The 26,721-nt window shown below is 47.2% G+C and overlaps 1 protein-coding gene across 2 annotated transcripts in view; it reads right to left on the reverse strand.

Annotated features, from left to right (window-relative positions):
- Positions 1 to 26,721, reverse strand: part of DENND2A (DENN domain containing 2A) — a 58,705-nt gene that overhangs the window by 29,088 nt on the left and 2,896 nt on the right. For both annotated transcript variants that reach the window (XM_084206048.1, XM_084206049.1), the window contains exons 2-4: positions 6,296 to 6,394; positions 3,514 to 4,725; positions 2,384 to 2,511 (exon numbers count right to left, since the gene is read on the reverse strand). In XM_084206048.1, the coding sequence (XP_084062174.1) occupies positions 2,384 to 2,511; positions 3,514 to 4,725; positions 6,296 to 6,366 (1,411 nt within the window). In that variant the 5' untranslated portion in view covers positions 6,367 to 6,394. The remainder of the gene's footprint in view (positions 1 to 2,383; positions 2,512 to 3,513; positions 4,726 to 6,295; positions 6,395 to 26,721) is intronic.

The following is a 26,721-nucleotide window of genomic DNA, read 5'->3' on the forward strand; positions in this document are numbered from 1 at the left end:
GTTGTGACATCTAAACCCAAGCAGCTAATAAAGCCCTGACAAAGGCTTAGCCCAAGCACCTGCACAAGCAGATGATATGTTATGAGCCTTGTCTCTTCACTACCCTCACTTCATGCCACATCCCAGTGGATAGCTGGGCCTCGGAGCAGCTGCCTTTCCCTTATTGTCACATAACGCTTGGCTGAGAGTAAAGACTGAAGCCAGGGGTGCTGCACACCCCTGGAGCAGGAGCAGTAATGGCTGTGGGATCTGTCTCACTGCTGCACTCCCACCTGCCTGCCCAGCTGGGGCAGGAGTGCAGCTGAACTCTTCAGACAAGGACAGAAACCCAAGTCTTTCCCAGCACTGTCCTCTCCAGTAGCTGGTGACACCCAGCGCTCCAGCAGGGAACCCAAATTCACCATGGAGGAGGCAAGAGGGTGTGACACCAGCAAAGCAGGGCTGCACTAACACTTGGTCAGCAAACATTCTCCTGTCCCTGAAACTGGCTCCACTTTCTAATTCCAATGGCCTCTCTCAGTATTGAAAATGTACTTCAGCTGTCATGCAACTGGGAAGATTGGAGAGAAAAAGAACAAGCTTGGATTCTGCTGCTTGTCCCATCCTCAAACTGCTAAACAAGTCCAATTAGCTTCAGCCTAGAAGAAAGAACACAATTTCTCTCTTTTTTACAAATCAGCCTTGTCATCCATCTGTGAGCTTCCAATATTCCAGGTAAGCAATGGTGAACAGGGGAAAAGAGGGTGCATGAAGGAAATCTGTGTGACTTGCTGGGAATTGGAACCATTATCCCACCAGCAGCTGAACCCCCCTAAGTCACACAGATGAGTGTGTGTATGTGTGTGCTTGCACATCACATCCCAATGGGCTCGTGTGATTGTCTGTGGGCAGCAGCAGTGTCCTGTGGCTGAAGTCTTGCTTCCCCCTCCACTGGAGAGGTTTTCACATGATGTTTTGTCTTGTTGATTAAACTTCTCTGTGGTCTTGTGAAAAACAAAACTGCAGCTTTTTATTTTGAGTTATCCCCATCCACCCCTTTTCCCAAGCTTCCATGGTAACACCACCAGGACTGCAGGAACGAATTAAAGATCACTGACTCCAGGCAAGGCCTTAACATGCAGCAAGAAAACAAAAAACAAACATGCTCTATTAGCTGACAATTACCTATAACTTTGTTTTCTTCTAATCTTTGCAAGTAAAAGCTGGAGGGGACAGGAACTTCAGACTGATATTTGAGTTCCCTGCACACTTGGGACATGGGGGTGTGCTTGTGTTTGAATAGATGGATTTGCCTTCACAGCCACTCTGTAATGCTATCCATGTTATTCCAGCTGACAAGGTGACCCTTACTCAGTGGTTTCTGAGACCTCCCATCATGGCCCAACACAAAAACCCCACAGCAGCTGCTTAGGCACTCCCTGTTCCTTTGGCCCCCCAAGTGAAGAGAAGAAAAAAAGCAAACACAAGGCCCTTAGCTGCACAAATGAGGCCGAGAGCTTCAAAAATGTCAGAAAGGATGGATTAGAATGGCCTTGTCTGCCATTAGCCCCAAAGGAACATGATTCCTTTCAGAGTCTTTCTCATGAAGTATGATCAGATTTTATTCATATCAAAATAATAATGCCTGGCCTGCTCCTGAGAAAGTGCAGCTCCTCCTATGCCCAACAACCACAAAGCACCTTTGTAGGATTACAGCAGCATGGCAAGAGCTGATGCAGCTATTCCCTTCCTAATCTGCTGACCTCTGCCAAGAGATTTACACAGCACCAGCCTGCAGCTACTAAAACTCATTAAGGCTTTTTCAAGGGGGACACTTCTGTGTTCCATCAAAGGCCACATAACTCACAATATTAAAAAACACTATATAAATGGAGAGGGTTACAGGAAATAGTGTTCAAAATGGCATTGATCTGACACTGAAGTTAGAGAACTAAATAAAACTCAATTTCAAAGAGTGTGGGACCAAGTTTCTTAATTGCAATGGTACCTGAAGCCATACACAATCCTATTCCTGAGCTGTGGAACTGACTTCTAGGCTGTTTTCAGACTGCTCGCACTATCTCAGCAGTGACAGAGTCACCACAATGGACAGATCAGAGCTGTGAGAACTAATCCACAGGACAAAAGGAAGGCAGAGAAGATATGCCAGCAAAAAATAAAAGCTGCTTCCCATATGCCTCAGGTTTATCTTTGAAGCTGATGAGCTTTGAAGTACTCAGTCCATTTTTCTTATTACTTGCCAATAATATGCGCAAAATGCGTCCTGGTTTACATGTGGGTAATAAACACACTTCATTCAGCACCTCTGCTGCATGCCTGTTGACCAGGAGTCCCTGCTGCTCTGGACTGGCAGGCAGCTCCCTCCCCTGTGCAGGGTTCCTACCCAGGATGTCTTCATAGACGTTCTCCTCAGATAAAGTGCGTGTGAGGGCCAGCTTGGTCTGCGCGTACCAATCCACCCGGCCGTGCTCGGATGAGGACTGCAGCAAGTCTTCAAACTCGTACGATTTCCTGCACCACGGAGGGGGGAGGAGGGGCAGAGAGGAGAGTGATGCAGTTAACCAGCATTTATAACCAAATTCCTGCTAATTCACTTCTCCAAAGTGCGACACAGCTGGCAGAATAAATCACTGAGAACGTCTGGCTGCCTCATCCCAAACAAAGCATGAAAAAGCAATACCGAGATTGGCTGGTTTTATCAGCCCGCAAATAAAGGCATTTGGGGGTGCCCTAGATAATCTGGGTTGTTATGGCAATGGCACACTGTGGAGATGCAAGTGTGAAATGGCACATCCTGGAACACTGCACAGAACCTTAGGACATGAGAGGTCCCATTTACAGCACAGATCCCACCCACGAAAAGCGTAAGAGGGCCCAAAAATCAGCTGTCTGAGCATCAGAGAAAAACAAAACTTGCTTGCAGAATGCTAGGAAGGATAAAACTCCGCCCTCCATGAGCAAACCTAGCAAGTTTTGATTTCCTTTCTGCAACAGAGCCAGCGACAATTTATCCAGAGGGCATAAGAAAAGCTGTGTATTTTATGTTCTCCACCCCAAAAATGTGTGACAATCATGTGGGAGGGGATAAAAGGCAAGCAAGCCAGAAGAATGAATATGTACACATCAGATTCACTGAGGTTTACTATGGACAGTGAAAATGCTGCACTAGAGACTAGAGATTATCATTCCAAACACTGTTCCAGACCAGCTGTAGTCATTTTGTAATTAAGTGGAGTTTCTCCTAAGAAAACCAAAACAAAACCCCAAATCCCTCAATTTTGGGCTTGAAGGTTAAGCCGTGTAATACAGCGACCTTAAATCTGCCATGACTTATCCCTCCACAGTTACCCTGTGGCGTAGTGCTGGCCACTCATACATTCTCAGAGACGTGACTGAGTGCTGATTATGCTGGAGATTCTGAGCAAAAAGGGCAGATTTGTCTCTCTCAGAGAAAGATGGGAAGGTGGCACTCCACCATGAAGACCAACAGCTCCCTGAACACAGCCCCAGTACCTGTGGTCAGCGTTGTTCTTGTGCTTCCCGCTCCAGAGCCTTCTGCTGACGGCTGATGGGGGAGGAGAGGAGGGCAGAGGAGGGGGAGGAATGGAAGGCAGAGGGGGTAAGTTTCTTTTATTCCTAACTGCTGGCACCCAGTCCTCTTCCCCCTCGTGTTTGAAAGTCCGCCGAGGCTTGGGCAGTGGGTTGATGAAGGGCTTCTTCTCTGGCACCCCCGGCTCTGTGTACACGTTCTCCACCGTGCAGTGCTTGGACTTCACATGAGAAGTTCTTATCTCTTCTAGAGTCCCAAAAATCGGCTCACTGATGTCAGAGTCCACCCCAAGAAGCCTTTTGCTGAGCTCAGCCCCACAGACACCCTCATGGCCCTCGGGAGTGGCGTGCCCTTGCGCTGCCTTCTCCTGCAAGCACTGTGGGGAATAGTAAGTACCAGGCAACTGTGGCTGCAGCTCTGCTGAGCCATCTTTCAAAGCCTGCTCTAGCTTCTTGACCTGACTAAGCACTGAAAGATTTTCCTTCTGGACCTCCCACTTCCCACCTTTCACTTCCTTGCATTTTCCAGGGCTGAACTCCATTTCCTCATCCTTCTGCGCTTCCCCTTTTCGCTCTGCTGCTTGCCCTGCGCCTTTCTGAGCTCCTGCTTTCCGCTCATTCTCTTTGCCTGCCCCTTTGCACTCCAGTTCCCAGCTCATAAGTCTCTTGGTCTCTGCTTTCCTTGTCACCAGCGCTTCCCCACTCATCTTCTCAGTTACACAAGGCATCTTGTGCTCCTCTTTAACTCCTGCCTCCTCCTCCCTGCGAGGAGCGGACTGCGTTTCTTTTTTCCCTTCCCATTCTGAAATTTTGTCCTTGATGCTGAAGGACTTATTCCTCAAGCCAATTTTTCCAGGTGACCGTGTATTCTGAGTGCCTCCTATCTGTCTCCTGATGATTTTATTGTTTTCTTTGACATTCAGATCCACAGATGGGTCACTGATGATCATTTTAGGACTAAGCATGTTCTGCTGAAAGCAGTCGAGCCTTGGATCCAGCATCAAGTTCTCCAAGGCTCCCAGTGGGTTCTTTACCACAGAAGAAACTGGTTCAGCTTCAGGTGTTGAACCAAGGGCAACAGAGGAACCTTCAGAACATTTCTCACTCAAAAATCCACACTGAGGTTTTTCTAATTCCTTCACAGCTGCTGTATTGTTTTTATCTGCAAGCTTGATCCTGCATATCAAAGGCAAAAAGGAAAGAAATATTCACTGCCATTGCTCATCCTTGGTTTACTTCATCAGCTCCTCAAGCTTTACTCATAAAGGTGATGGCAGAGGATGCTCAAACCAAGCACTTGACATGGGCTTAAAGGGGAGGATGCTCAGGGAAAGGTCCTTCTAGCCAGAACATACTGCCCTTCTCTCATTAAAACCAAGATGAGGTTGGAAACAGAGCCTTTCTCAGTGGAAGAAGCAAGCTGCAGGTTAGAGAGGGATTTTTTTGTACATCAGACATGCTGATACCAATGAGAGCTTCACCAGTGTGTGTGTGTTTGTGTGTGTGTGTGCAGAAGTGCAGCAGAGCTTTGGACAGCATCAGGCATTAAGCAAACAAGTGCAAAATGGACAACCTGCAAACAACAGCAAAATTACTGCTGTTACTCAGAGGAGAAAGCATGTGGTACAGCTGGCATTCCTGTAGTGCCTGCTCAGAGGATCTCTCTCAGTCCATCCTAATATTCCCCAAATGCATATTGATGCCCAAAGACTGCACAGTTTTTATTCCATTTCTATGGGCTCTACCATCCCAGTCCACACGTGCACTTAGCCCCCCATGCACTCAGGCACACTCCCACAGCACCCAGAAACCAGATTCAAGACTCTCAGATTAAACACCTTCACTCTTTGGGTCCAAAGTGCAACAAAAATGCCAAATATACTTAGTCTAGAGATTTCCAGGTGTGTGACACCACAGTATCAATGCTGTGATATGTTGTCAATATCCTGCTGAACAGGCAGTTATTCCAACACAAAATGTTTCTGAACTGAAGCACTCAGCTACGTCTTTGAGGTTTGCCTGGGCTTGGGAAAGAGCACCAAGACAACAAAAGGTAATTACTGGGATGCAAACCCATATAATTAGTCCCATTTAATCACAATCCCAACATAAAGATTCAACTTGGGAAATGGCCCCATTAACTTCAACGTGTCCATTGTGCCTCTTGCAGAACTGAGCAGCCTTGTAGGAGCATCCCTGGGGACACCCTGTGTGCTGTCAGGCCTGGAGCTTTGTCCTGGAGCTAAGCAGTGCTGGCAGCCATTGCAGACTCGGTTGTGGTGCAAACTGAGCCTGGGACATCTTTCTGAGAGGAAACAGGACCTGAGACACACCTGCTCTTCCTCAGCCTCACAGATATTTAACTCCTGGCTGGGCAGTGCCACGGTGGCTGGACCTCAGAGCCGAAGGCACCCTGCAGTGGGTGGGGACAGTGGGGCTCTCTGAGGAGTCTCCAGGCTTAAAGACTTCCAGTGCAGGCAGGACAGACATTGGCAGAGATATCATCAGCACAAGTGGTCTTGCCTTGGGGCAGACCTTTTCCAGCACTGTGAGTCTGGAATATTAGCAGTCTGACTGGGTGATTTACACACAGAACTGCAAGATGGGACCTATGGGGTGTGTTTTAATGGGGGAGCAGAGAGGGACAGTGCCCAGCAGAGAGAAGGTTTCCTTCCTTTGGTTTTCTTTGTGTTGGGGACAATAAAGACAAGCAAAGCACGCTGGCACTGGCATGGAAAGCTCTCACCTCTCACCAGACTTGCAGACAGCACCCCCAGACGTGCTGCTCACATCGGCCGCCTTGCTCGCTGTCATCATGTCAGCACACGGCAGGGCAGCAGCTCACCTGCAGACAGACACAAGGGAAGAAGCATTGCTCTCTGCTCAGCACCCTTCTCTTTTCCTTCTCCACACACAGACACACACATTTCTCCTTGAAATCCAGGAGAGGAGCTGCAGCAAGACGCGACAGCTGTCTGAGGACAGCCCAGGCTTCCTCCCCTGCAAAATGGAAGAGGGATGACGGCAACACCCCTCAGAAGCCCAGTGAGGAGATGACAGTTTTTGAGGGCAAAAATTGTCTTTGACTCAGCATCAATTGCTGCACCTTGAATTAAATATGGAGACCATTTCAAGAAGGCTTCTATTGCTGTCAAAATCCCATCAGATTTAGATTTATTTTCCCCTTGCAGAAGACTAAACCAAAAACAATTTTATAACAGCCTGTGTTAGGGCTCCAAGTCTGAAGTGGCTGCTGAACATACAACCCTGTCACAACATCTGAAGCTTGGGATAAAAAATTTATCCGGAAGAAAAACTTGGGAAAACATTTTTGCCTGAAGAGACACTGCACTGCAGCCACTGGTCTTCTCTCTGGTGGGCCATGTTAGCCTGCTACTGATCTCATTTCAGAGGACAACTCCTTGTGGGGATAAGATAAATCATTCACAAAAATGAGTCATTCTGTTTGCCTCATGATTTCTAGCACTCTTGGAATAACTGTCCCTCTCTTTGAGTGCCGCTGCTACCCCGTCAATGCAACAGACTCCATCTCCATTTTATTGTGCTGCAATGCTCTTTTTTGATAAATAGAAAATGGAAGAATTACTGTGTTACTCTGCAGCACCATCTCTGCTCTAAAGCATTGCAATGACAACAGGCTCACCATCCTGTAGGCAATACTTGGAAAAGTCTCAGATATCTTCACCAGCTGCTCTGCCAGAGGCTGCCATGCCTGGCATTTGACAAGACCAAATTCTTCTTGTCATTAAAAAACATATAGCCCACCACACCAGAAACAAGAAAGAACAAAAGGATCTCTCGTTTCCACTGTTCAAGTTTTTGGGCAGAGGAAGGAAAAAAGGGGGTGGGAAATCAGTTTTGTTTGTTCACAGTTTTCTCTCCCTCCTTTTATTCCATACTGGCAATGTTCCTGAGGCGAGGAGTGAACTCTGGGTCAACTCAATGTGTACACACTCGGGGCAGCTCATTGCTAACCATTTAGCAGATTCTCTTTTCCCAGACAATAAACCCCCTTGGCTTCTCTCCCTCATTAGTAACTGGAACAAGCACCCACTTCACTTCTAGACACAGAGCAGCCTTGCAACACTGTCAAGAAAATTTACCAGCCCAAGGACCAAAATCTATTCATCCATCTGCTAACTGTTATGGATTGAAAATAATGAAAAACTAACCATACTCGTGGCCTTGGCCAAAGAATGACTCACCCAGGCAGCCAAAGCAGATTCCTGCAAAGCTGCAACACAGTCTGCTCTACACTTGGTTTACAACATCCCTAGAGCAGGGCCAGTCTCTTCACTCAGCACTCATTTGGTGCCTTGCAGCCTCCTTGTCCTTGCCTTTGGTGGTGAGAAATACATTTCTTGTGTCCACACACACAACCCCTGTGCCTCTGCTGAAACATCAAATGTTCACTGGGGATGCACTTCTCCGTCTTCATGAGATCAGCCAGTTTCCCCATTAGGAAACTCCGTCTCTCAGCCTTTTCTGAGAGCCCACGAACAAACCCTGTTTGAAAAGGAACATCTGGGTACCAGCAGGTGTGTGCTGATGGCACAGTCAGCTCCCTGTGGGGAGGCCTCCTGTGGGACAGGCCAAAAGCAGACTGTACAGACTGAGGGGTGCACTTGTTTCTTCCTCTGTGGTGGGTGGGACAGACTCCATCAGCCCTGATTTGCAGAAGTGAGCCACAAAGCAGCTGCTGAGTGCTGCAGGAGTCTCGTGGGAAAGGAGCACCACTGCCAGCAGCAGGTGAGCATGGCTTGGAACCAAGGGCAGAGGGACGTCTGTCCCTCCAGGCACTAGTGTGGCAGGACTAACCAAAGCAGCACACCCATACTGGGGTGTTAAGGGGTGGTCCAGGAGCTTCCAAAGCTGTGACAACAGCAGGTACCTACTGACACCCCTGCTGACAACACACACTGCTTAGGGAGTGAAGCCATCCCTAAGAGATCCACGGGCAGCTGTGCCTTCCCTCTGAGCAGCAGGGCACACATGGTGCATCCAGCATCACCTGGAGGATCACTGCAGCACGTTAGCTGGTTCTGCTCAAAAGAGTAAATATTTAGCCAAACACATTAGAAGACAATGAGGGGGAAAAGAGTCACCTCTGTAATAAAACAGCAGAAATTAATATGGTACCTCTCAATAAGTCCAACCATCAAAGGATTTCCTGGGGCCAAGCACAAGCCCAGATGAGCTTCAGAGGTGATATGATCATCTCTTCCAATAAAAAGATCACTAGAAATAACTCACAGGCCTGACCCACAGGCATTACCAACACCCAAGCAGAGGAATTGTGATGGCAATGATGGAAAATTGCCTCCAGCAGACAGAGAATATCTACTTTTGTTTTGCAAGTTTTGACTCCACAGGACACCCAGAGCAAACATGACAGTTCACTGTGAAGGGCAAAGGGAACTCTTGTCCCTCTGACTGCCCACATCTCTCCCACAATCAACCACACACTACCCTGTGTGCTGGCTCAGGCCCTTAGGAGCATCTCTGTGACCTGCTACAGCTCACCGAGAGTTTCTGACAAAGCAGCACATGGAAGGGGCCCAACACAAACCCAGTCTGCTACAAGGGAGGTGAGGAGGTTGTGTGCACAGGAGGGTAGAGGGGAGAGCACAAAAGAGCATGTGTAAGGCTGGGGAAGGGAGACCTGCCAGGGGAGAAGTGTTATCTGAAATGCTCTGTTTTCCTGAGCAATGTGACCAGGGCCCAACAAACTGCCTGGAAGAAACAAGCAGGGCTGAGCTCTGTTAGCAGGAGACCCAAGGAGGACAAACACACACCCATCAAGCTGGTACTTCTGGGCAGGTTGCTGCTTTCTCTAAAAACCACACAAGAACGTTCTCCCAGCAATGGGAGGCACAGCCCCGCAGAAGCAGAGCCTGAGGCCACTGCACCTGGCACATACATCCTGGAGCAGGACATCAAGGCCATGAAAGGGGAGAGAAGATACTGAGCCCCATTTTGAGAACCTTGCCACTGCCATTTACTCCCTGCCATTGTTTGGGGGAACAAAGCAGTCATCTGATAGTGTTTCAAAATTAAACTGGGAAAGGAAGGACAGGGGAGGAGGCGGGGGGAAAGAGGGAGGGGAGGGAGCTCTCAAACCTGTTGGCTGGGCCCTGGGAAGGATGTGAAGTCTCCCAGCAGAAGCCTCTCGGCGTATCTCCCACATGCACCCGGCCTCACAATTCCCAGGGCCATGTGATAGGGGCTTCCTGCTACCAAGTGAAGGGAGACCTACCCCGACCTCTCTCTTCCAAACAGAGTTCCTGCCTGCTTTGTGTTCGCAGAGAGGCGTTTGTTTACTGATCTATCATTGGCATGCAGGAAACAGCCTTGACATGAGCTGTAATCATCTGTCTCCAGCAATAGCTGTTTGGCTTTCTTCTAATTTAAGTTTTCCTCCCGCCCCCCTTCCCCAGTGCCCTCTTCCCCACTTCCGATCCGAACGCTTTTGGAGCGCGCACATCTGGTTCAGGGCACGGGATACGATGTGATGTTTCCAGAGCAACCCGCGAATAAAAGACAGGCACGCTCCCACCCTCAAAGGGCAGAGAAGGCTTCCAGAGGAACACCTCCAGGGAGAGGAAGACACCAGCTTTGCCCATTGCACTCGGTGCAGACCATGACAAAAGCCAGGGGAGCGCCAAGGCCCTGCAGTCCACGTTCCTGGAAGTGCACACAGCCAGCACACAGGTCACACACGGGGAGCCTTGTCTCCGAGGTCAGCAAACCTCCCAGGCCTCCCTGCTTTGCAGTTTGTTTGTGGGGAATAAACCAAGCATACCCCGAAGGTGGTTTTGGGAATTGCCCTTGCTGCACGCTGGAGGCCATATCTCATGGTTTCCTTTGCTCTGTTTACTCTGCACCTCCCAAAAATTTCATCCATGTCCACATATGCTGCTGATGCATATGAACAGCACAACACAGCAAGGCTTCACAGCCACAGGAACAACCTGCAGCGGGTCCAACTCTCCTCCACGAAGAAAAAAAAGGCATGTTGTGTTTCTCCTTGATGCTCAAAACCTGGGTAACTCTGAGCAGCCAAAGCCTACAAGTCACATCTCCCTGCTCCGGTGCTTTACACAACAAAGGGTGCAGCATAAAGACAGCAACAGGAGGCAACAATATATAACGTATATACACATATAAAGAACAGGAAGGATGCCAAGAAGACAAAACACTAACAGGAAAAACATGAGTAAGGGGAAACCAACAGTTAAAGCCTTCAAGGCTCCCTCCCCCAGCCCTTGCTCTGTTTGGAGCCTGTTTTCCTTTGGGGGAAGCAGCAGGCATGAGGATGCGTGCCTGTGCTCACACACACAGCCCCAGCACGGGGCAGGGTCCCTGTCCCCAGCACGAACAGTGTGTAACCTCAGGGAGGGAGCCCCTGCTCAGCAGGGAGGACACAGCCAAGCAGGGATGCAGCCAGAGCTGAGATGGGCACCAGGACCCAGGAGAGGCTCCCTTGGTGAAACAAGGTGCTTACAGCAGAGGAATCCCTGACTGGGGGTGCCCAACACCAGCCCAGCAGCAAGGCAAGTTTCCTCAAACTTGAGCTCCACAATGCGTGCCATGAGCCTTCCCTGGCTGACAGCCCCAACAGCTTCTCCTCAGACAACTTACACAAAGTCCACTCCTTTCCTCTCCTGGTCAGTCCTGCAGGTGGGCCACCCCCACAGCAGCAGGGCTGCCAGAAAGGATCAATCAGTTTACTCATGAAGAAAAACCTTTTTACCAAGAGGGTGACCAAGAGCAGAAAGATGGTGGAGGCTCTGCCCTTGGAGACACCCCGTACCCAACTGGACAATGTCCCAAACAAGCTGCTCTACATGATCACACTCACAGCATGGGGTGGTACTTGCCACCTCCAGAGGTGCCTTCACACCTCAGCCACTCTGCCACCCTGTGCTGGGCACAGTCAGCCTAGGGCAAGGTGACCTCTCTGCCACCCTGTGCTGGGCACAGTCAGCCTAGGGCAAGGTGACCTCTCTGCCATCCTGAGCTGGGCACAGTCAGCTTAGGGCAAGGTGACCTCTCAGCAGACACTGATTGTCCTGGCCACGTGAATCTCGTGAAGGCTGAGGACACCAACAGCAGGATTGCTCAGTTCATCACACTCATAATGGGATCCTAATTGTAGATAATTGTGGATAATCAGGGCCAAGTCACTAGTTAAAGAGAAAAAAGCAGGGTAAACTTATGCAAAACATATTGATAAAGGACCAATGACTGGGAAGTGACATGCTCCTACAGAATCTTTTAGAGCCAGATCCCACACAGCCTCCTATTCCCCTCACCCCACTCCATCCTAACTTTTCCCTTTGATCTATCAAATCTTACACCACAGGGTTTACAAGGGGGTCAGGAGAATCCCATGTGTCCAAACACACTGTATTTTCAAAAACCCCAAGTGAAATGGAGGTACCACTGCCTTTGAAGAAGGCTGCAATGCCAGGACTGCAGGAACTGGTCATGTCCAGCAAAGCTGTGCTGGGTGTTAGGACATGTCTTTAATTTTAGGATATAATTTGGCCTACTGACCTTCTCCTTCTCTAAGCACACAGAACAAACTCTGCCTGCTTACATGTCCTTAACCTGACTGAAAGGATTACCATGGTTCAAGGGCCTGCCCTGCTCCTCCCTTGGCTGCCAGCAGGGTGGTGCCATCCCTGCCCTTGGTAAAAGACGTGTCTAATCTCATCTGATGGCTGCCATTGACTAAGGGTGTGCCTACTTTTTTCCTGCCTTCTTGCTTTTGCTTTGTTTCAGCTCCCATGCTTGTCAAGCCTTTTCAAGCTAGGATGGGCTCACAAGCTGCCTGGTTCAGCTCCCTAAACCAGCAAAGAAATAAAAGGGGGGGGAGCATAAAGTTTTCTGCTCAGATAGCAACATCAGTCACCTGTCTGGGAAAACCTAATGAGCACTGAAACACATGGAAGGAATCAGAGAATGATTTGGGCTGGAAGGGGCCTTGAAAATCATTGAATTCCAATCCCCCCTACCAGGGCTGGCAACAAGACTCTGCTTGTAAAGAAGTTAACCCTCAGGAATGGGAAGAGGGAGCCAGCAGGACCTGCTGTGGGCAGTATCAGGGGGTTACCCCAGGTCTCATCTTCATCCTGAGACTACCCTTATTCTGTAGAAAAGCAGATGGACCCTTGAGAAACAACTTTTATCTCTTGTCCATTACTTCCCTCCACCAACCATTAGCTGAAAGCTGTAGGTCAAGCTCCACAGGGATATCACCAGCATCACCTGCCTGACACCAGGAGCTGGGAGGACAGCACATCTGGTAACAAGGCAGCTCTAAAAACCTCTGCTGACCATGTGCCAGCTGAAACTTTCTTCTCACAGAGCCCTGGAAAAGTTAGGGTAGAGATGACTCAGGAATGGGAAAGGAAAAAATCCTGATCCAAACAGCAGATTCTGTTTCAAAGCAGAAGATAAGTTTTCACAAAAAAAGCCTGATTTTCTTTTCAAACACAGGGGAAGCAGCAACAATTTTCTCCCCAGGCTCCACGCTGAAACAGCTGAACCATTTTGGCTGAAGGCTTTCAAAAGTAATTCAGCCAGAGGCAATGCTCAGCACGGAAAAGTGCAGACTGAAACAAAAATAAAATCTTGACCTGAAGACAGTAATCAAAAACAGGGTCTCACAATATGAATTGTCTTCTGTTAAAGGTGGGGCTCGTTGCACCCACTATTTTTAAGCTTGTCCCACATTTCCCATTGTTTTATTTTCTCTTTGTTCCTCCCTCTAAACACATAACAGACAGAAAAAAAAAACAACTCAAAGGGTATTCAACATTTCTTCAGTTTCCTTCAGGCAGACACACCCTCAGCTGAAAAACACAGCATTTTCAGGGTTAGTGGTGGGATGTTTCACGACCCTGTCAAAAAACCCAGAAACACTCTTTTTCTAACTCACTGCCCCCAGTCACAGATTTAGTCCTGCATGCATAGAAGGTAAATACTGCTTCTCATCCTGATGGCAAGGATGGTTTGTATGACTGCTTAGAGACATGATGAGTCTTAACTCCTGCAGGTAGGTTAACAAATAGTAAGAAAAAAATTCACATGGAAAGGAAGAGAATGATTCAGTATTTTCCAATCTGGCTGCTAAAATGATTGCAATGCTTAATGGAATTATGTGTTTCAGGCAATGCTTTCTACAAGGAAGTAATGAAAAAAAGATTGAAAAAAATTCCAGATGAGGAAACCAATACTCTGGGAAGTGAGGGCAGGAGTAGAGGACACCCCTTCTGGGACAGTTCCTGGCGTTACTACATCATCTCCCTGTGTTTAAGGTCTTGTGTGAGCATTTGTGTGCACACAGTGGGGCTCATCCCCTTTGAAGGGGTGATTATATTTGCTTTTGCTTTGCAGCCTAAAAAATGAAAATTCAGTTACTTGAAGTCAAGGCTGAAGAAGACACTGGTGGTGTGCCCTTACCTGCAGATTACATCAGTGGAGATGGTGATCAACACCTGGTTTGTTTGGCTTTGAAAGAACCCCCAGAGAAGATGACTGTGGCCAGTACAGATGAAACCAAAAGAAACAGAGACCAGATTCACACAAGCACACATCTGCCAGCAGAATAATCTATCAGCCACACAGGCAGACAGGATTCCACCAGATGCAGTGGAACTGGCTTCAGGTCCCAACAAAGTCAAAGAGAAATTGGCAAATACTCATTTCTACCAGTGCAGCTAGGTGTAGATGCTTTTCTCTCCTTTGATTGGAGTGCTGTGTTACAAACATACCAGTCCTACTACACCAGTAAATCACTTCCAGTGTAAAAAGATTTGGAAAGAATTCAGGGTTCTTATGCTTATAAGAAACCCAAACATTTGACAGCATAGGAAACAACCTGTCACTAAAAAAATAGTGTTCAGCTCATGAACCACACTGGAATTCATTTTTGATGTGGTGAGATAATCTCTGCTATTCTAACATAAATGGGACCCAAAGAGGTCCCTTTGAGGAGCAACTCGGCAAAGAGTTTCCTGGCAGGAAGACAAATTGTCTCACATTCAGAAAGGAAATGAGAGCATTAAAAAGAAGAACCTCAACTTCTTCCAAAATAAGTTATCATCGGGGAGACAAATGGAGCCTCAGCAAATCTCTCCTTCGGTGGCCTTCACCCTGCAGGATGCTGACTCGTCCCTCCTGGTGTGGATTTAGCACACAGCTTCCTGAAGAGTCCATCACCACAACCTTGGGGCACCATCTGCACTCTCTGTGAGACCTTCCTGTACCCACCCCAAGTCCATGACCTCCCACCTCAGCCTGTCCCCATCAAGCATCACCTTCTGAGCTCAAGCAAAAAGGGTCACCCACAGATTGCTTTTGGGTTCAGCAGACCCTGCTTCCCTCTGTCTCCTCCAAGCTCCTCTTTGCTCCTACCCGAACCCTCCCACGTATCTTGGCCATCCCAAAGGCAGAACCTGTTTCGGCAGCCCTTATTCTGTATGGAAACCTGCCGGCCTCAGCACAGCACATCATCCCCTCGCCCAGCCTTCCCGAGCAGACAGCAGGGCCAGGCAGCACGGGAGCTGCCCGGGATTTGGCCAGCACGAGGAGGAAGCTCGCCCAGCTCCAAGGAGGAATAAACCTCTGCAAAGAGAACTTGCATTTATTTATTTTTCCAGAAGGAAAGCCGCTCTCGGTGGGCGTGTGCGTGCGTGTGTTTGTGTCGGGACAATGGGAAAAAGGACAGTGCAGCGGAGCTGCCAGGAAACAGTCGGCCATCTGCCCGTGCAGGGAGCGCTTTTTCCTTTCCTTTTGTATGGAGAGGAATGGAGCTGAGAGCCGCCATCCGCCCGTGCTGGGAGGAAACCTGAGCGATTTGCTTTGCCAGGGAGAGGAAGCGTGGGGGAGGGAGCCGGCCCGGTCCCTGTGGTTAAGCGGTCATTGCACTCACGGCCAATAAAAGCGGGGAAAAAAGCCCTACCAGAACCCCCAAATCCCAGGGGAAAATCGCTCTTCCTCCTCCACCCTTCCACATGCGGGTCGATACCTTCTCCCCGGCAGGGCGATCCCGGGCACAGGAGGGGGTTCGCAGGGCCATGGAAAGCAGCACAAGGTTCCCAGCACGGGCTCCCGGACAGGACAGCGACACTGAGAGAAAATCAACCCACACCGCTGTGCTGCTTGTCCGCCCGCATCCCCTCCACAACCAGGAATTTGGCAACCTGAGCACAAAAGAGCGAGGAACGAGCCTTTGCCCTCGCAAGGCTCCCCAGCCCCAGCAGAAGGCCAGCAAAGGGCAGAGCATGAGGAGGAGCGTGCTGCAGGTACCCATCCATGGCATCCCTGCATTCTGCCCCACGGGCTCCAGTACAGCCTCTGATCAGAAAACTCTGTGAGAGAGGGGGCAAAGATCTGATCCCCTGGGACTGTCGGGCAAAAATGCTGGTAAAATATCATGATGGCTTGGTGGCACATTCTTCTGCCATTTTTTGTGGTAAAAAAGCCCCAGGGAAAAAAAGAAATAAAATAGAGAAGGGCAAAACATTCAAAAGTGACTACATGACTTTGAAGTTTAAGACCCATTTTCACAACCGAGGATCAGATTTTTTTTTAAACAAACATTCCTACTAGGCTTGCACTTACACTTGCAATTCCATCTCCTTATTTTAACTCCCAAATAAGTCCCAGCTTTGAGTGAATTAGCTCCACATTGTATTCATGTGGCTCTTAGGGACATGGTGTGGTGGCTGACTTGGCTGCCTTAGGTTGATGGTTGGACTCCGTGATCTTGGAGGTCTCTGCCAATCCAAATGATTCCGTGACTGTAGAAGCAGCTAACATTTTCAAAGAATTATAAGCACACATTCCTTTTTTGCTGACTGCAACAGGAGACAGGTCTAGGTATGGCTGGGAAAATCAAGAGCACATTTCTCTGCACCTTCGTGCACCTACGCAAACTCTGCCGCTCTCCACGTGCCAGATCCAGCTCCACAGAGCTGGCAGAGCTTGCTAACGTGGGAGATGTCTCAGATAACAGATCACAGCCCTGAAAAGGGAACTTCCAGAAGAAATAATTACTCTACATATGTCTAAAGAGCTTCTTCACATCTGGCAGCTTGCAGGACGGACTGACACGGTGATGCTGTAAACCTAAGCATGTCCAGGTCAGATCTGAACTGACACCTGTGTGCCCTGTCCCTTTCAGAGACATGACACTGGTTTCCACATTCTGTTGTGACTTTTTAATCTTTTTTTTTTTTCATAAAAACAAAACCATTGGTGTAGCACAGCGTGTGACCTGAAGCAAATTCCTTGGCTGTTTTTCTCTTGGTGGGATGAGAGACAACATGAGAGGGAACATGGAGACTTGATATAAGGAAAAGTCTTTTTTTTTCTACTATGGGGATAAAAGAGCTCTTTTCACCATGAGGAAAACAGAGCTCTGGAGCAGCGCTGCTGTCTCCATTACTGGAGGTTTTCAAGACCCAACCAAAGCCCTGAGCAATCTGAGCTCAGACCTGAACCTATTTGAGAAGGAGGCTGGAGTACAGGCCTCCTGTAATCCCTCCAAATCTGGATTATCCTATGATAACAGATCATGAATGACTGTAAAAGTGAGTAACTACTCTCATTTTCTCTGTGGAAAACAACAACAAAAAGTACCTTTCAAAACATTATTACTAGACATTTTCCTCCCCAAGTGATACTTTTTTGCCTTCCTGCAACTGATCAGCAAGGAAGCAGTAAAAAATAGCTGCCAAATCAAGACATATAATTATGCTATCCCCAACACATTTCTACTGTCTGTGTCCCTAGTCATTCTGCAGTGCCTAAGAAACTTCAACAGCTCCATGGAAGGCATGAATCCACCAATAATGCTGCCTTGGCAAATACTGATGAGTGCTGTAAATTTTCACTATTAGAAAAGGAAAATATTTTCTTCCCAAGTCAATTCCACTTTCAGAGATCAGAATACAATTTTTTGAAAAGCTTGAAGTTATTTAACTATTAATTGTAATAGTTATTTAATAGTTGTATAACTATTTAATTATTAACTAAATAAAAAACTAAACAACCAACCAACTACTAAAGAAAAGTGAGAAATACTGAAAGCATTTGTTTGGGAGTTTTGTTTTTTTCCTTTGCTGAAGTGTTCCTTTGGGCTTCTTGCAGCAGAAAACCTAGAAACTGGAGAGTTATCAAACAAGCACATATTGCTCACTACTCTCTTCCAAGGGATGTGGTAAAGCCAATACATACTAAAAGGACTTTAATTTCCATTGTTTACTTTCTTTCACATACATCTCACCGCTGGATAATGGAGCAAAAGCAGAGCACCCATGTGCAATTGTCTCCATCAGCCCTTATCCCACAACTGAAGCAGAGCTATTTGAACACAAGCTTCCAACCCAGAGAATGTGCATCCAAGTTTTGTATTCCAGGGTAACCACTAGGGCATACTCCACCCAAGATGTTTGGATGTTGTGCTGGACTGGGCCCTGATACTGTTTATTGTGCACAGGAAAAACTCATTACTACAAAGCACTGCCTGCGTTTCACAAGGGCACATTTTACAGGACCCAGAACAAAATATCAGAGTAGGAATCTTCTGGAGTTAAACCCTTTGCAGAAGCCCTGTCCCCTGAGCTATTCAATAAACATCATCCCCTTTCCTCTCAAATGCTCATGAAGATGCCATTTCCAGGGCAATGCAAGGGAGATCCCAGCTGCACTGAAGGTGACTGCAGTGATTGTGGTGTGGCCCCCGTTCCCCCCTCCACATTCCCCTCCTTTCTGCTCAGCCCCAACACAGAGGTACCTACAGAAACACAGCCCCTCTCTGCTCAAGTCCATGAAACCTCTTAGGATAGGATGGGATGGGATGGCTCTTACAGGTTCTCATGTGATGATTAAAGAATAGAAAGGTTTCCTGCAGGGCAAGAGATGAGGTCTCCTACAGTAAAGGGCCAGCATTGGAGTGACCCACCTGGTGGAACACCCTGATGATCTGCAAGTTCCTCTGTGAAATTCCCACCCCCACTGTCCCAAAAGCATCAGCTGTACACACTCAGCTTTGAAGATCTGGCTCAGGAAAGAGGTCTGTCTGTAAATGGCTTTTTTCTCTCTGTAGAAGACGGCCATTGCAGCAAATGCACATTTTCCATAGGTTAAATACTCTATGAACAGGCCAGCTCGATCACAGAAGGCTTTGGGTTGGAAGGAACCTTAAGGATCATCTGGTTCCAATCCCCCAGCCATGGACAGGGACAACTTTCACTAGATCAGGCCGCTTAAAGCCCCATCCAGCCTGGCCTTGAACACTTCCAGGGATGGGGCATCCCAACATCCAGGGGCAGGGCATCCTCTTGCAGTGCCTCACCAGCCTCACAAAAAGGAACTTCCTCCTAACATGTAATCTAAATCTCCCCTCTTCTGGATTATATTTTTTTAGATTCCTCACCAGAACCACATTTTTTATAAAAAGGTAGAAGCTGCCCAATGCTGCCTCAGTTATCTGCAGTTGAATACAATGGATATTTGATAACAACCCTATTTTCTTTACTGAAAAGAGAATGCCTACAGACAAAACTGGAAAACTAAACCTAAACTTGATCTTTTAGGGGGAAATTCCCCAAACATTTTCTTCTATTAGAAGAGGAACAAGAAGAGCTTAAGTAATGCTATACTTGATTTACTTCTTGGTTGGTAAGAAAAATGTTCGGCATTCAAGTAGGCATTCTTCTTCCCATCTCTTCAGCATGTAATAACTCAAATGTTCAGACTGCATAGCATCTACTTAATAAAAATCTTCTAAGTGTGTTCACTGCATTCATATTAAAATGAAAAGTAAGACACAGGAGAAATTTCAGCCCTGAAAATAGGTCAGCAAGAAGTTATCTTTGCTTATATGCCTTCCCAAGCAAAAAGAATATTAGAGATTCACAGTGTTTGCAAATATAATTATCATATAAAAATAAGAATACTCCCAAGAGGCGATTTGTGCTCTAAAAGTACTCTCTCCTCCTGAAGTAGCATCTCACAAACTCTGAACCACAGTGCAAAAGTGCCTGTTTCTCTGACCTGATCAGAAATGCTCCAGAAAATAACTTATCTGGTCAGGATGCACTCACATACTTGAAATGCAGCTGCATGGTCTCAGCAATTCAATTTGCATGAATCACAAACAGATTTCAGTGCTGCTGGATGAGTAAATTACTTATGGTTTCTGATTAACTTTAAAATTTTTTGCCAAATTTGATCTAAATTCAGTATGCCCTCAAAAAACCCCAAACCCAACAGAGAGATACTTTCAAGAAAACATCTGAGGTAATCTGAAGGAAGCTTACAAGAGTCAGGTTCTTTGCTGTGAAATGACATTACTTACCAAAATTTAGCTAAATTGAGGGGGTGTGTGTTAAACCCTCCCTTTACAAGGAGCTGAAATACTATTTAGGCTTTCTCTCCTTCCTATTTATTTTATTGAAGGGAAAAAAGGAGGGAAGAAAATAGATGGGGCTACCCTGCCACCTTTCTCCAAGTAGTTAGTTCTAATTTTCTTTTATTCAATCATGAAACTGAAAAACCAATACTACAAAATTTCTTCCAAAGCATAAAAAAAACTCCTAACCTCACTTTGAGGTCATTGCTCAGCTTAAATTAATGGAGCAATGACAGTGCCATCACCTTGCTCTCCTGGGGAACCTCAGCCACACACCTCTCACTGTGCTTCAGCACTGCACCACCAAGGCATGCTGGCCCTGCCTAGCAAAAGGTGCATTATACATGGTTCTGCTTAATTCTGCATTCAAGGATTCACAACAAATCATACCAAAATCTCCTACGTTAAAAATACCCCACTGTTGACATGTTTAAATAAGAAAAAGTGACATGTGCAACAGAGACAGCGAAACAGCTGATCTGCTGAAGTGTGTCAGGAAAAAAGAATGGGTTTGTGATTACCTGTTCCCAGTGAAAGAGAGAGAGAGAGAGAAAGAGAGAGAGAGAGAAAGAGAGAGAGAGAGAGAAAGAGAGAGAGAAAGAGAGAGAGAAAGAGAGAGAGAAAGAGAGAGAGAAAGAGAGAGAGAAAGAGAGAGAGAAAGCGACAGAGAAAGAGAGAGAGAAAGAGACAGAGAAAGAGACAGAGAGAAAGAGAGAAAGAGAGAAAGAGAGAGAGAAAGAGAGAGAGAGAGAGAGAGAGAAAGAGACAAAGAGAGAGAGAAAGAGAGAAAGAGAGAAAGAGAGAAAGAGAGAAAGAGAGAAAGAGAGAAAGAGAGAAAGAGAGAAAGAGAGAAAGAGAGAAAGAGAGAAAGAGAGAAAGAGAGAAAGAGAGAAAGAAGAGAAAGAGAGAAAGAGAGAAAGAGAGAAAGAGAGAAAGAGAGAGAGAGAGAGACAGAGAGACAGAGAGACAGAGAGACAGAGAAAGAGACAGAGAAAGAGACAGAGAAAGAGACAGAGAAAGAGACAGAGAAAGAGACAGAGAAAGAGACGGAGAAAGAGACAGAGAAAGAGACAGAGAAAGAGACAGAGAAAGAGACAGAGAAAGAGACAGAGAAAGAGACAGAGAAAGAGACAGAGAAAGAGACAGAGAAAGAGACAGAGAAGGGGAGAAAACAAACTCAGTGGTCAGGCTTGATTTTTCAAAAAGCAGATCTTGATCAGGAGCCTGAAGTAAAGATAAAGCACCCCTCAAAGCTCTCTACAGCTCCAGAGGAGGGGAGATGCAGAGGGAGATGCTCAGCCCTTCTCCCTGCTACCAGTGACAGTACACATGGGAATGGTTCAAAGCTGCAGCAGGGGAGGTTCAGACTGGACATTTGGAGGCATTTCTTTACCAGGAGAGTGGCCAAACACTGGAACAGATTTCCTAGAGGTGGACAGTGTTCCATGTCTGCCAGTGTGTAAAAGGCACTTGGTCAATGGCCTTATAAACATACTTTAACTTTTGCCCTGAAGTGGTCAGGCACCTTGGCAAGATGATCCCTGTGGGTCCCTTCCAAACTCAGTCTAGTCTAGTTTATTCTATTAATAATAAAATAAGAGTAATAATAATGAAATTTATAATAATGATAAAATTCTAATTTTATCATTATTATAAATAATAAGGCTGCCATATGAAATTCATAAGAATAGCAAGAGGGATTGGGTTAGACATCTGGGAACGCTGGTTTGAAGGACAGAAAAAGATAGAATTTGTATTCCTGCAGTGGGTGCTGGTCAGTTGAAGTCCTTCCCTGCTCTAAAACACCAAGTTTCTGTTTCTGATAATGTTTCCAGATTGCTTTGGATGAGAAAAATTGTTTTACCCCATACAAACAAACATTAAGCAAGTGGAACTGAAGCAATATATTACATGTCAGAATAAGTTATTAAAAAAACACAAGCAACCAAAAAAACCCCACCTCATCAAATTCTGACAACATTTCATGAAATTTGTGCCTTTTAGAGGTGAACCTAATTTTCCTTGAAACATACCCAAAATTGTCTTTGACTAGTGGAGGAATTTATGAATTTAACAGGGGAAAACCCTTGGTTTCCCACTGAATTTGAGTGAGCGAAATCATCCTACAAGGAAAGTTTCCTGCTGTGCAAACAAGAGGATACTGATGGGGCAAGGTTTAGCACAGACTAAGCAGCAATAGCTGTCAGAATCCTTCACCACCTTCACAGGCACAGGGCTGTTATGTGAGAGGTGACACCATGGCAAAACCTCTACGTGGAGTCACTCACAGTAATCTCAGGGAACAGAGACAGAAATCTGATGCAAAAACAGTTACCATGTGTTGGTTTCCCAGTAGGAAGCCTCCCAGGCTTCTCTCAGGGTTTGACAAAGCTGAGAAACAAAAGCCAGATAGATCAGGGCTTCTGACATCATCTGGAAAAAGCTCAATATCTTGAGTAACAAATAGTCTCATAGCATTTGACTAGGGATTGCTGTACATGCAGCCTAGCATGTCAAGGCAGGGAAAACCAGATTCTCAGTTACTTAATCCCAAACTCTCTGAATTCAAGGAAAAAGCTCTCATGGACCAGTAGATTGTGGAGGATGCTCCAGGGTCTGGTTTTGGCCAGATGTTGATTTTTGAAGCGTTACATGTGCTGATACAGAGACTTCCTTCTCAGTTTTAGTAAATTTCCCTTTGCTAGCAAGCCACTCTGAGCTCTGGATAACCCAAGACTCAACTCTTACCCAAAAGCCCCATGAAGCCTTTGGGATCACAGCATCCTTGGCAGCTGAAACACATTTTATTTTTGTATGTAGAAAACACACATCTTCTGCAGGGCCCTAATGTTTTTAAAGAGGTATCTCCAATAGTCTGAAAAGTCTCTGGGAGCTCTTTCCTTTTTAATTTAGAAAGGTGGCGTTCGGCTGACGCTGGCAAGCAAACTCATATTTATGAAGTGCCCTCTCCGTGTCCCGTGAAATTTGCCATTTCCCTCCATGACAGTCAGCACTATCTGTCACGAGAACACCGTCCCCCGGGACAGGAGCCCCGAGCCCCCGTGCTGCTCTCCCTGCAAACAGATGTGCGCGCGTTCCCCAGCTCGGAAAGTCACGGCCGCCTCTTGGCAGAGAGCTACAGCAGCTGCACATCTGCAGAGGGGAAAAGCTTTCAGCACAAACTAGAGGGGGATCTCATCCTCCCCCCCGCCTGCAGAGCAAGCTCAGCATTTGTTCCTCTCCAGATGACACCCCGATGGGTTGATTTAATCATTCACACATGCATGCCTATCCACAATGCTTCCAAAATACCAGGCCTGTGACTGCATCTCACCTGAACTGCTCACAGCAACAGGGCTTATCAGTGAGCACTTGGCAGGAGGCCTCGCAGGGTAAGAAGGGAAAATCCACGTTCAAGGGCGCTGCTGATATAAAATGATTCTACAGAATACAGTGGGCGAGTGAGAGACCACGTGGGATGAGGAGAACACCTAAGCACATGCTTGATTTTAAGTCTGTGCTCAAAGCATATCACTGTCTTCAAGCAGACTGCGTGAAGTGCAGTTCCAAAGTTCCCAGAGCAGGAATGATGTACTGCCCTGGGAGCCAAAGCACTGGGATGGGTGGATTGAAGCATGTGCCTGACCTACATGTCTGCCTAAACGATTCACCAGACTGGGGCACAGTACAGAGTATTTAAATGTAGCAGGAGCACAGAAACAGTTCATCACTTTTATTCCCAAAGGGAAATCTAATTAAAACACAGAGCATCTAGCCATTTAAAGTTATTCTGCTTACAAAGAAACAGCAAGTCTTGCTCCCTGAAACAGTCTCTCCAGTGGGTTGCCAGAGTCCCCAGTAATTTCTGGAAACACAACTTATGTGCCTGAACTTGGCCAGGAGCCATCTGCTCTCTGGGATCTGTAGGATCAGGAGTCTCAAGGTCTGGCAGGGTCTCATCCAGAACTCTTTCAACCACTTCCAAGTGAGGTGGCACCTTTCCCCACTCAAGCTGCCCCTGACCATCACCGGCTCTTGACATTTTAAGTGTCTGGGCCAGATTGTCAAATGAGCTCAGAGCAAAACTTTTGTGAGTTGCTCTCCAAGACCAGCTTTTCTGCCAGGCACAGTCTCCTGCACAGATATCCTTTCCAAGCAAGGTCAGAACCCACATGCTGAACTGTTCAGCCAATCTGATTACTTACCATGATGCCTGATGAGGAGATGGGCATTGGAAATTACAGCTGCCAGCACCTGCTGGCAGAACCTACCTTTAACTAGGCTCCATTCAGATGACCAGCTCTCTGCTGTACATATTCTAGAGGGAATGAGAGCAGTGGAACAAACCTCCACCAGCATTTGCCATGCTGTTTTACAGTCTTTACAAGAGTGGCCTCAGCTGAAGGATGCCACACTTGAAAACAAAGCAGTGCTCCTACAATGGCTCACACGGCAGCCCCTGGAGCAGCAAGTCCCAGAGCCCACTTCAGGCATCACAGAGAGGGCTCAACCACAGCTGCCTTACCTGTCTGGCTTCCTTCCTTTTGCCTTTTACTCTGATCTTCCACCACACATCCCAAAATGGTCCAGGCCCCTTACTCATGCTTATGGATGAGATCTTGTCAGCACTGCACGTGGAGCCAAGTGCATGAAGAGCCCAGGGGATGGCCAGGGCCATCTGTTACAGGCTTTTCTCTCTGTGAGCTGGTGTTTTTATTTTAACTCCCTCTGCTTCTGGGCCCCTCTTCATCTCTCGCTCCTCCCATCTCCCTCTCTCTGCTCATGAGGACAGAGTTTCCATCCTGGCCCTGGGCCAGCACATGTATGGGCAAAGGCAGAGCTCAGGAAAAGCCATCTTCTGCTGCCTTTCATCACATAAACACTGCCAGTTCCCAGCCCAGGAGCACAGGGCTGAGCCAGAGCTCTGCCTGCAGGGCAGGGGGACTGAGAGCAGCAAGTCCTGCCCAGGCTGGACAGGGCAGCTTGGCTGCAGTGCAAACATCTCCCTCCCAGCCCTCCTGCTCCAGTGAGCAGCCTGAGCCTTTACCCCAGCCAAGGAACTGCTTGTTAGAAGGCAGACACAGACACATCTCACATTCAGCAAAGGTCATGTGTAACAAACAGCACACTCAGGTAACAGTCAAGCCAAAATCTTGTTTGTGCCAGCCATTAAACCCTTTGCAGAAGACCCCAAGCAAACCTGACTGGCAGTGCCCCAGCACTGGGATGAGAATCTTGCCCTAAGAAGGCCTCAGAGGTGTGCCAGTTCCTAACAAGTTTAGTCAGTAAAAACTGAGCTTAAATCACCACTTGCATCTACTTTGCTAAATCCTTGAAAGTAACAGTATGCCAGCTGCAGCTGGTTTCCCTAAGCTGAGGAGGGGAAAAAGCACTGAAGCAAAGAATGAAGATTATACCAGCACGCACAGCATTCATTCCAGCAGGACATTACTCTTTCAAGCCTCTGCCTGACTTCCTTCAGCTTTACCATGGGATAGTACTGTTTTTAAAAAAGACAGAAATTACGTCCTCAATACATGTTATCTGCATTAAAGAAAGGAGTCAGTGTTTCAAGCTTCTTGCAAGGAAGATTTCCCATGAGCCCCCTTTTGGGGTTTTTGTTGCACACACAGAGCACCCCACATTTGCCCAGCAAATGTTTAGGCAATGTATTTACCTCAGAGCAGTACACACTCAGGGGGTTTCAGCACAGGATCCCCCCAGCCATCATGCCAGGATTATCCCAAGGGCACAGTCAGTCCCTGTGAGCAGCTCCAAGGATGACAGTCTGGAACCACATGACAGGGTTCAGAGCTGCTCAGAGCTGTCTCAGCACAGCACAGACTGGACCATCATGATGGCAGAGCCACAAAGGTGTTCCCAGCTCACTGAAAGACATAAACTGGTGAAGACTCACATGAGCAGTGGGTAAGAATCCACTGCTTTCAGGAAAGGCCTGGGGAATGATGGCTTTCATCTCATCAGCCCCATGTCCACAGACACAGAGCACCTTGGCCCAGGTGGGTGGTGAACCATGTAAAGGCTGGGAGAGATCTTGAACAGGATCAGCCTATAGCCTTAAGTATTTATTTAGTGCTTTATATCAACCTTGAACTGACCCTCAGCCCGTTCTGTGCTGAGCTTCCACCAAAGGACACGGCCCTTGGCTGCCCAGGACGCAGAGGTCAGAGATCCCAGGGACTCTGGACTGTCTTAGGCACCCACTTCAAGGTCACCCAAGGTCCCTGCAGAAGCCACATTTCAATGTAGCACAGCCATTCCAACAACATTTCAAAAGCACAGCCTTCATGAAGCTGGGAGCTCAGTCATACGGGCATCTTCTCTAAAACCTGGGCTGAAGCCACCCCCAAACGCCGTGCATATCCTCACATTTCAGCCTTTGCTTCAACTTCCAGGAGCTGATAAAGCGTCTCCAAGGTGAAGACCAGAAAAAAAAAATCCCATATATCCCAAATAAGCAAGATCAACTTGCTGTTGCCCTTTCTACTCCACTTCAGAGCTACAGTCAAGAAAACACTGTTTCTTTTCCTCCTTTGTGCTGTGAAACAGTGCTCACAGATACCTCAGACACAATGTTATTTGAGCTGTATCGAAGCAAAGCCAGGATCCCTCATTTACTGTCAGGACTTGAATGAAACAAGAAATTTCTTTCCAGCTCCATCCCACTCCCTCCTTCCCTCGGGAGAGTCTTCTCAGCCTGA

This window comes from Fringilla coelebs (genome assembly GCF_963513975.1).
Source record: "Fringilla coelebs genome assembly, chromosome: 5".
Lineage (NCBI taxonomy): Eukaryota > Metazoa > Chordata > Aves > Passeriformes > Fringillidae > Fringilla > Fringilla coelebs.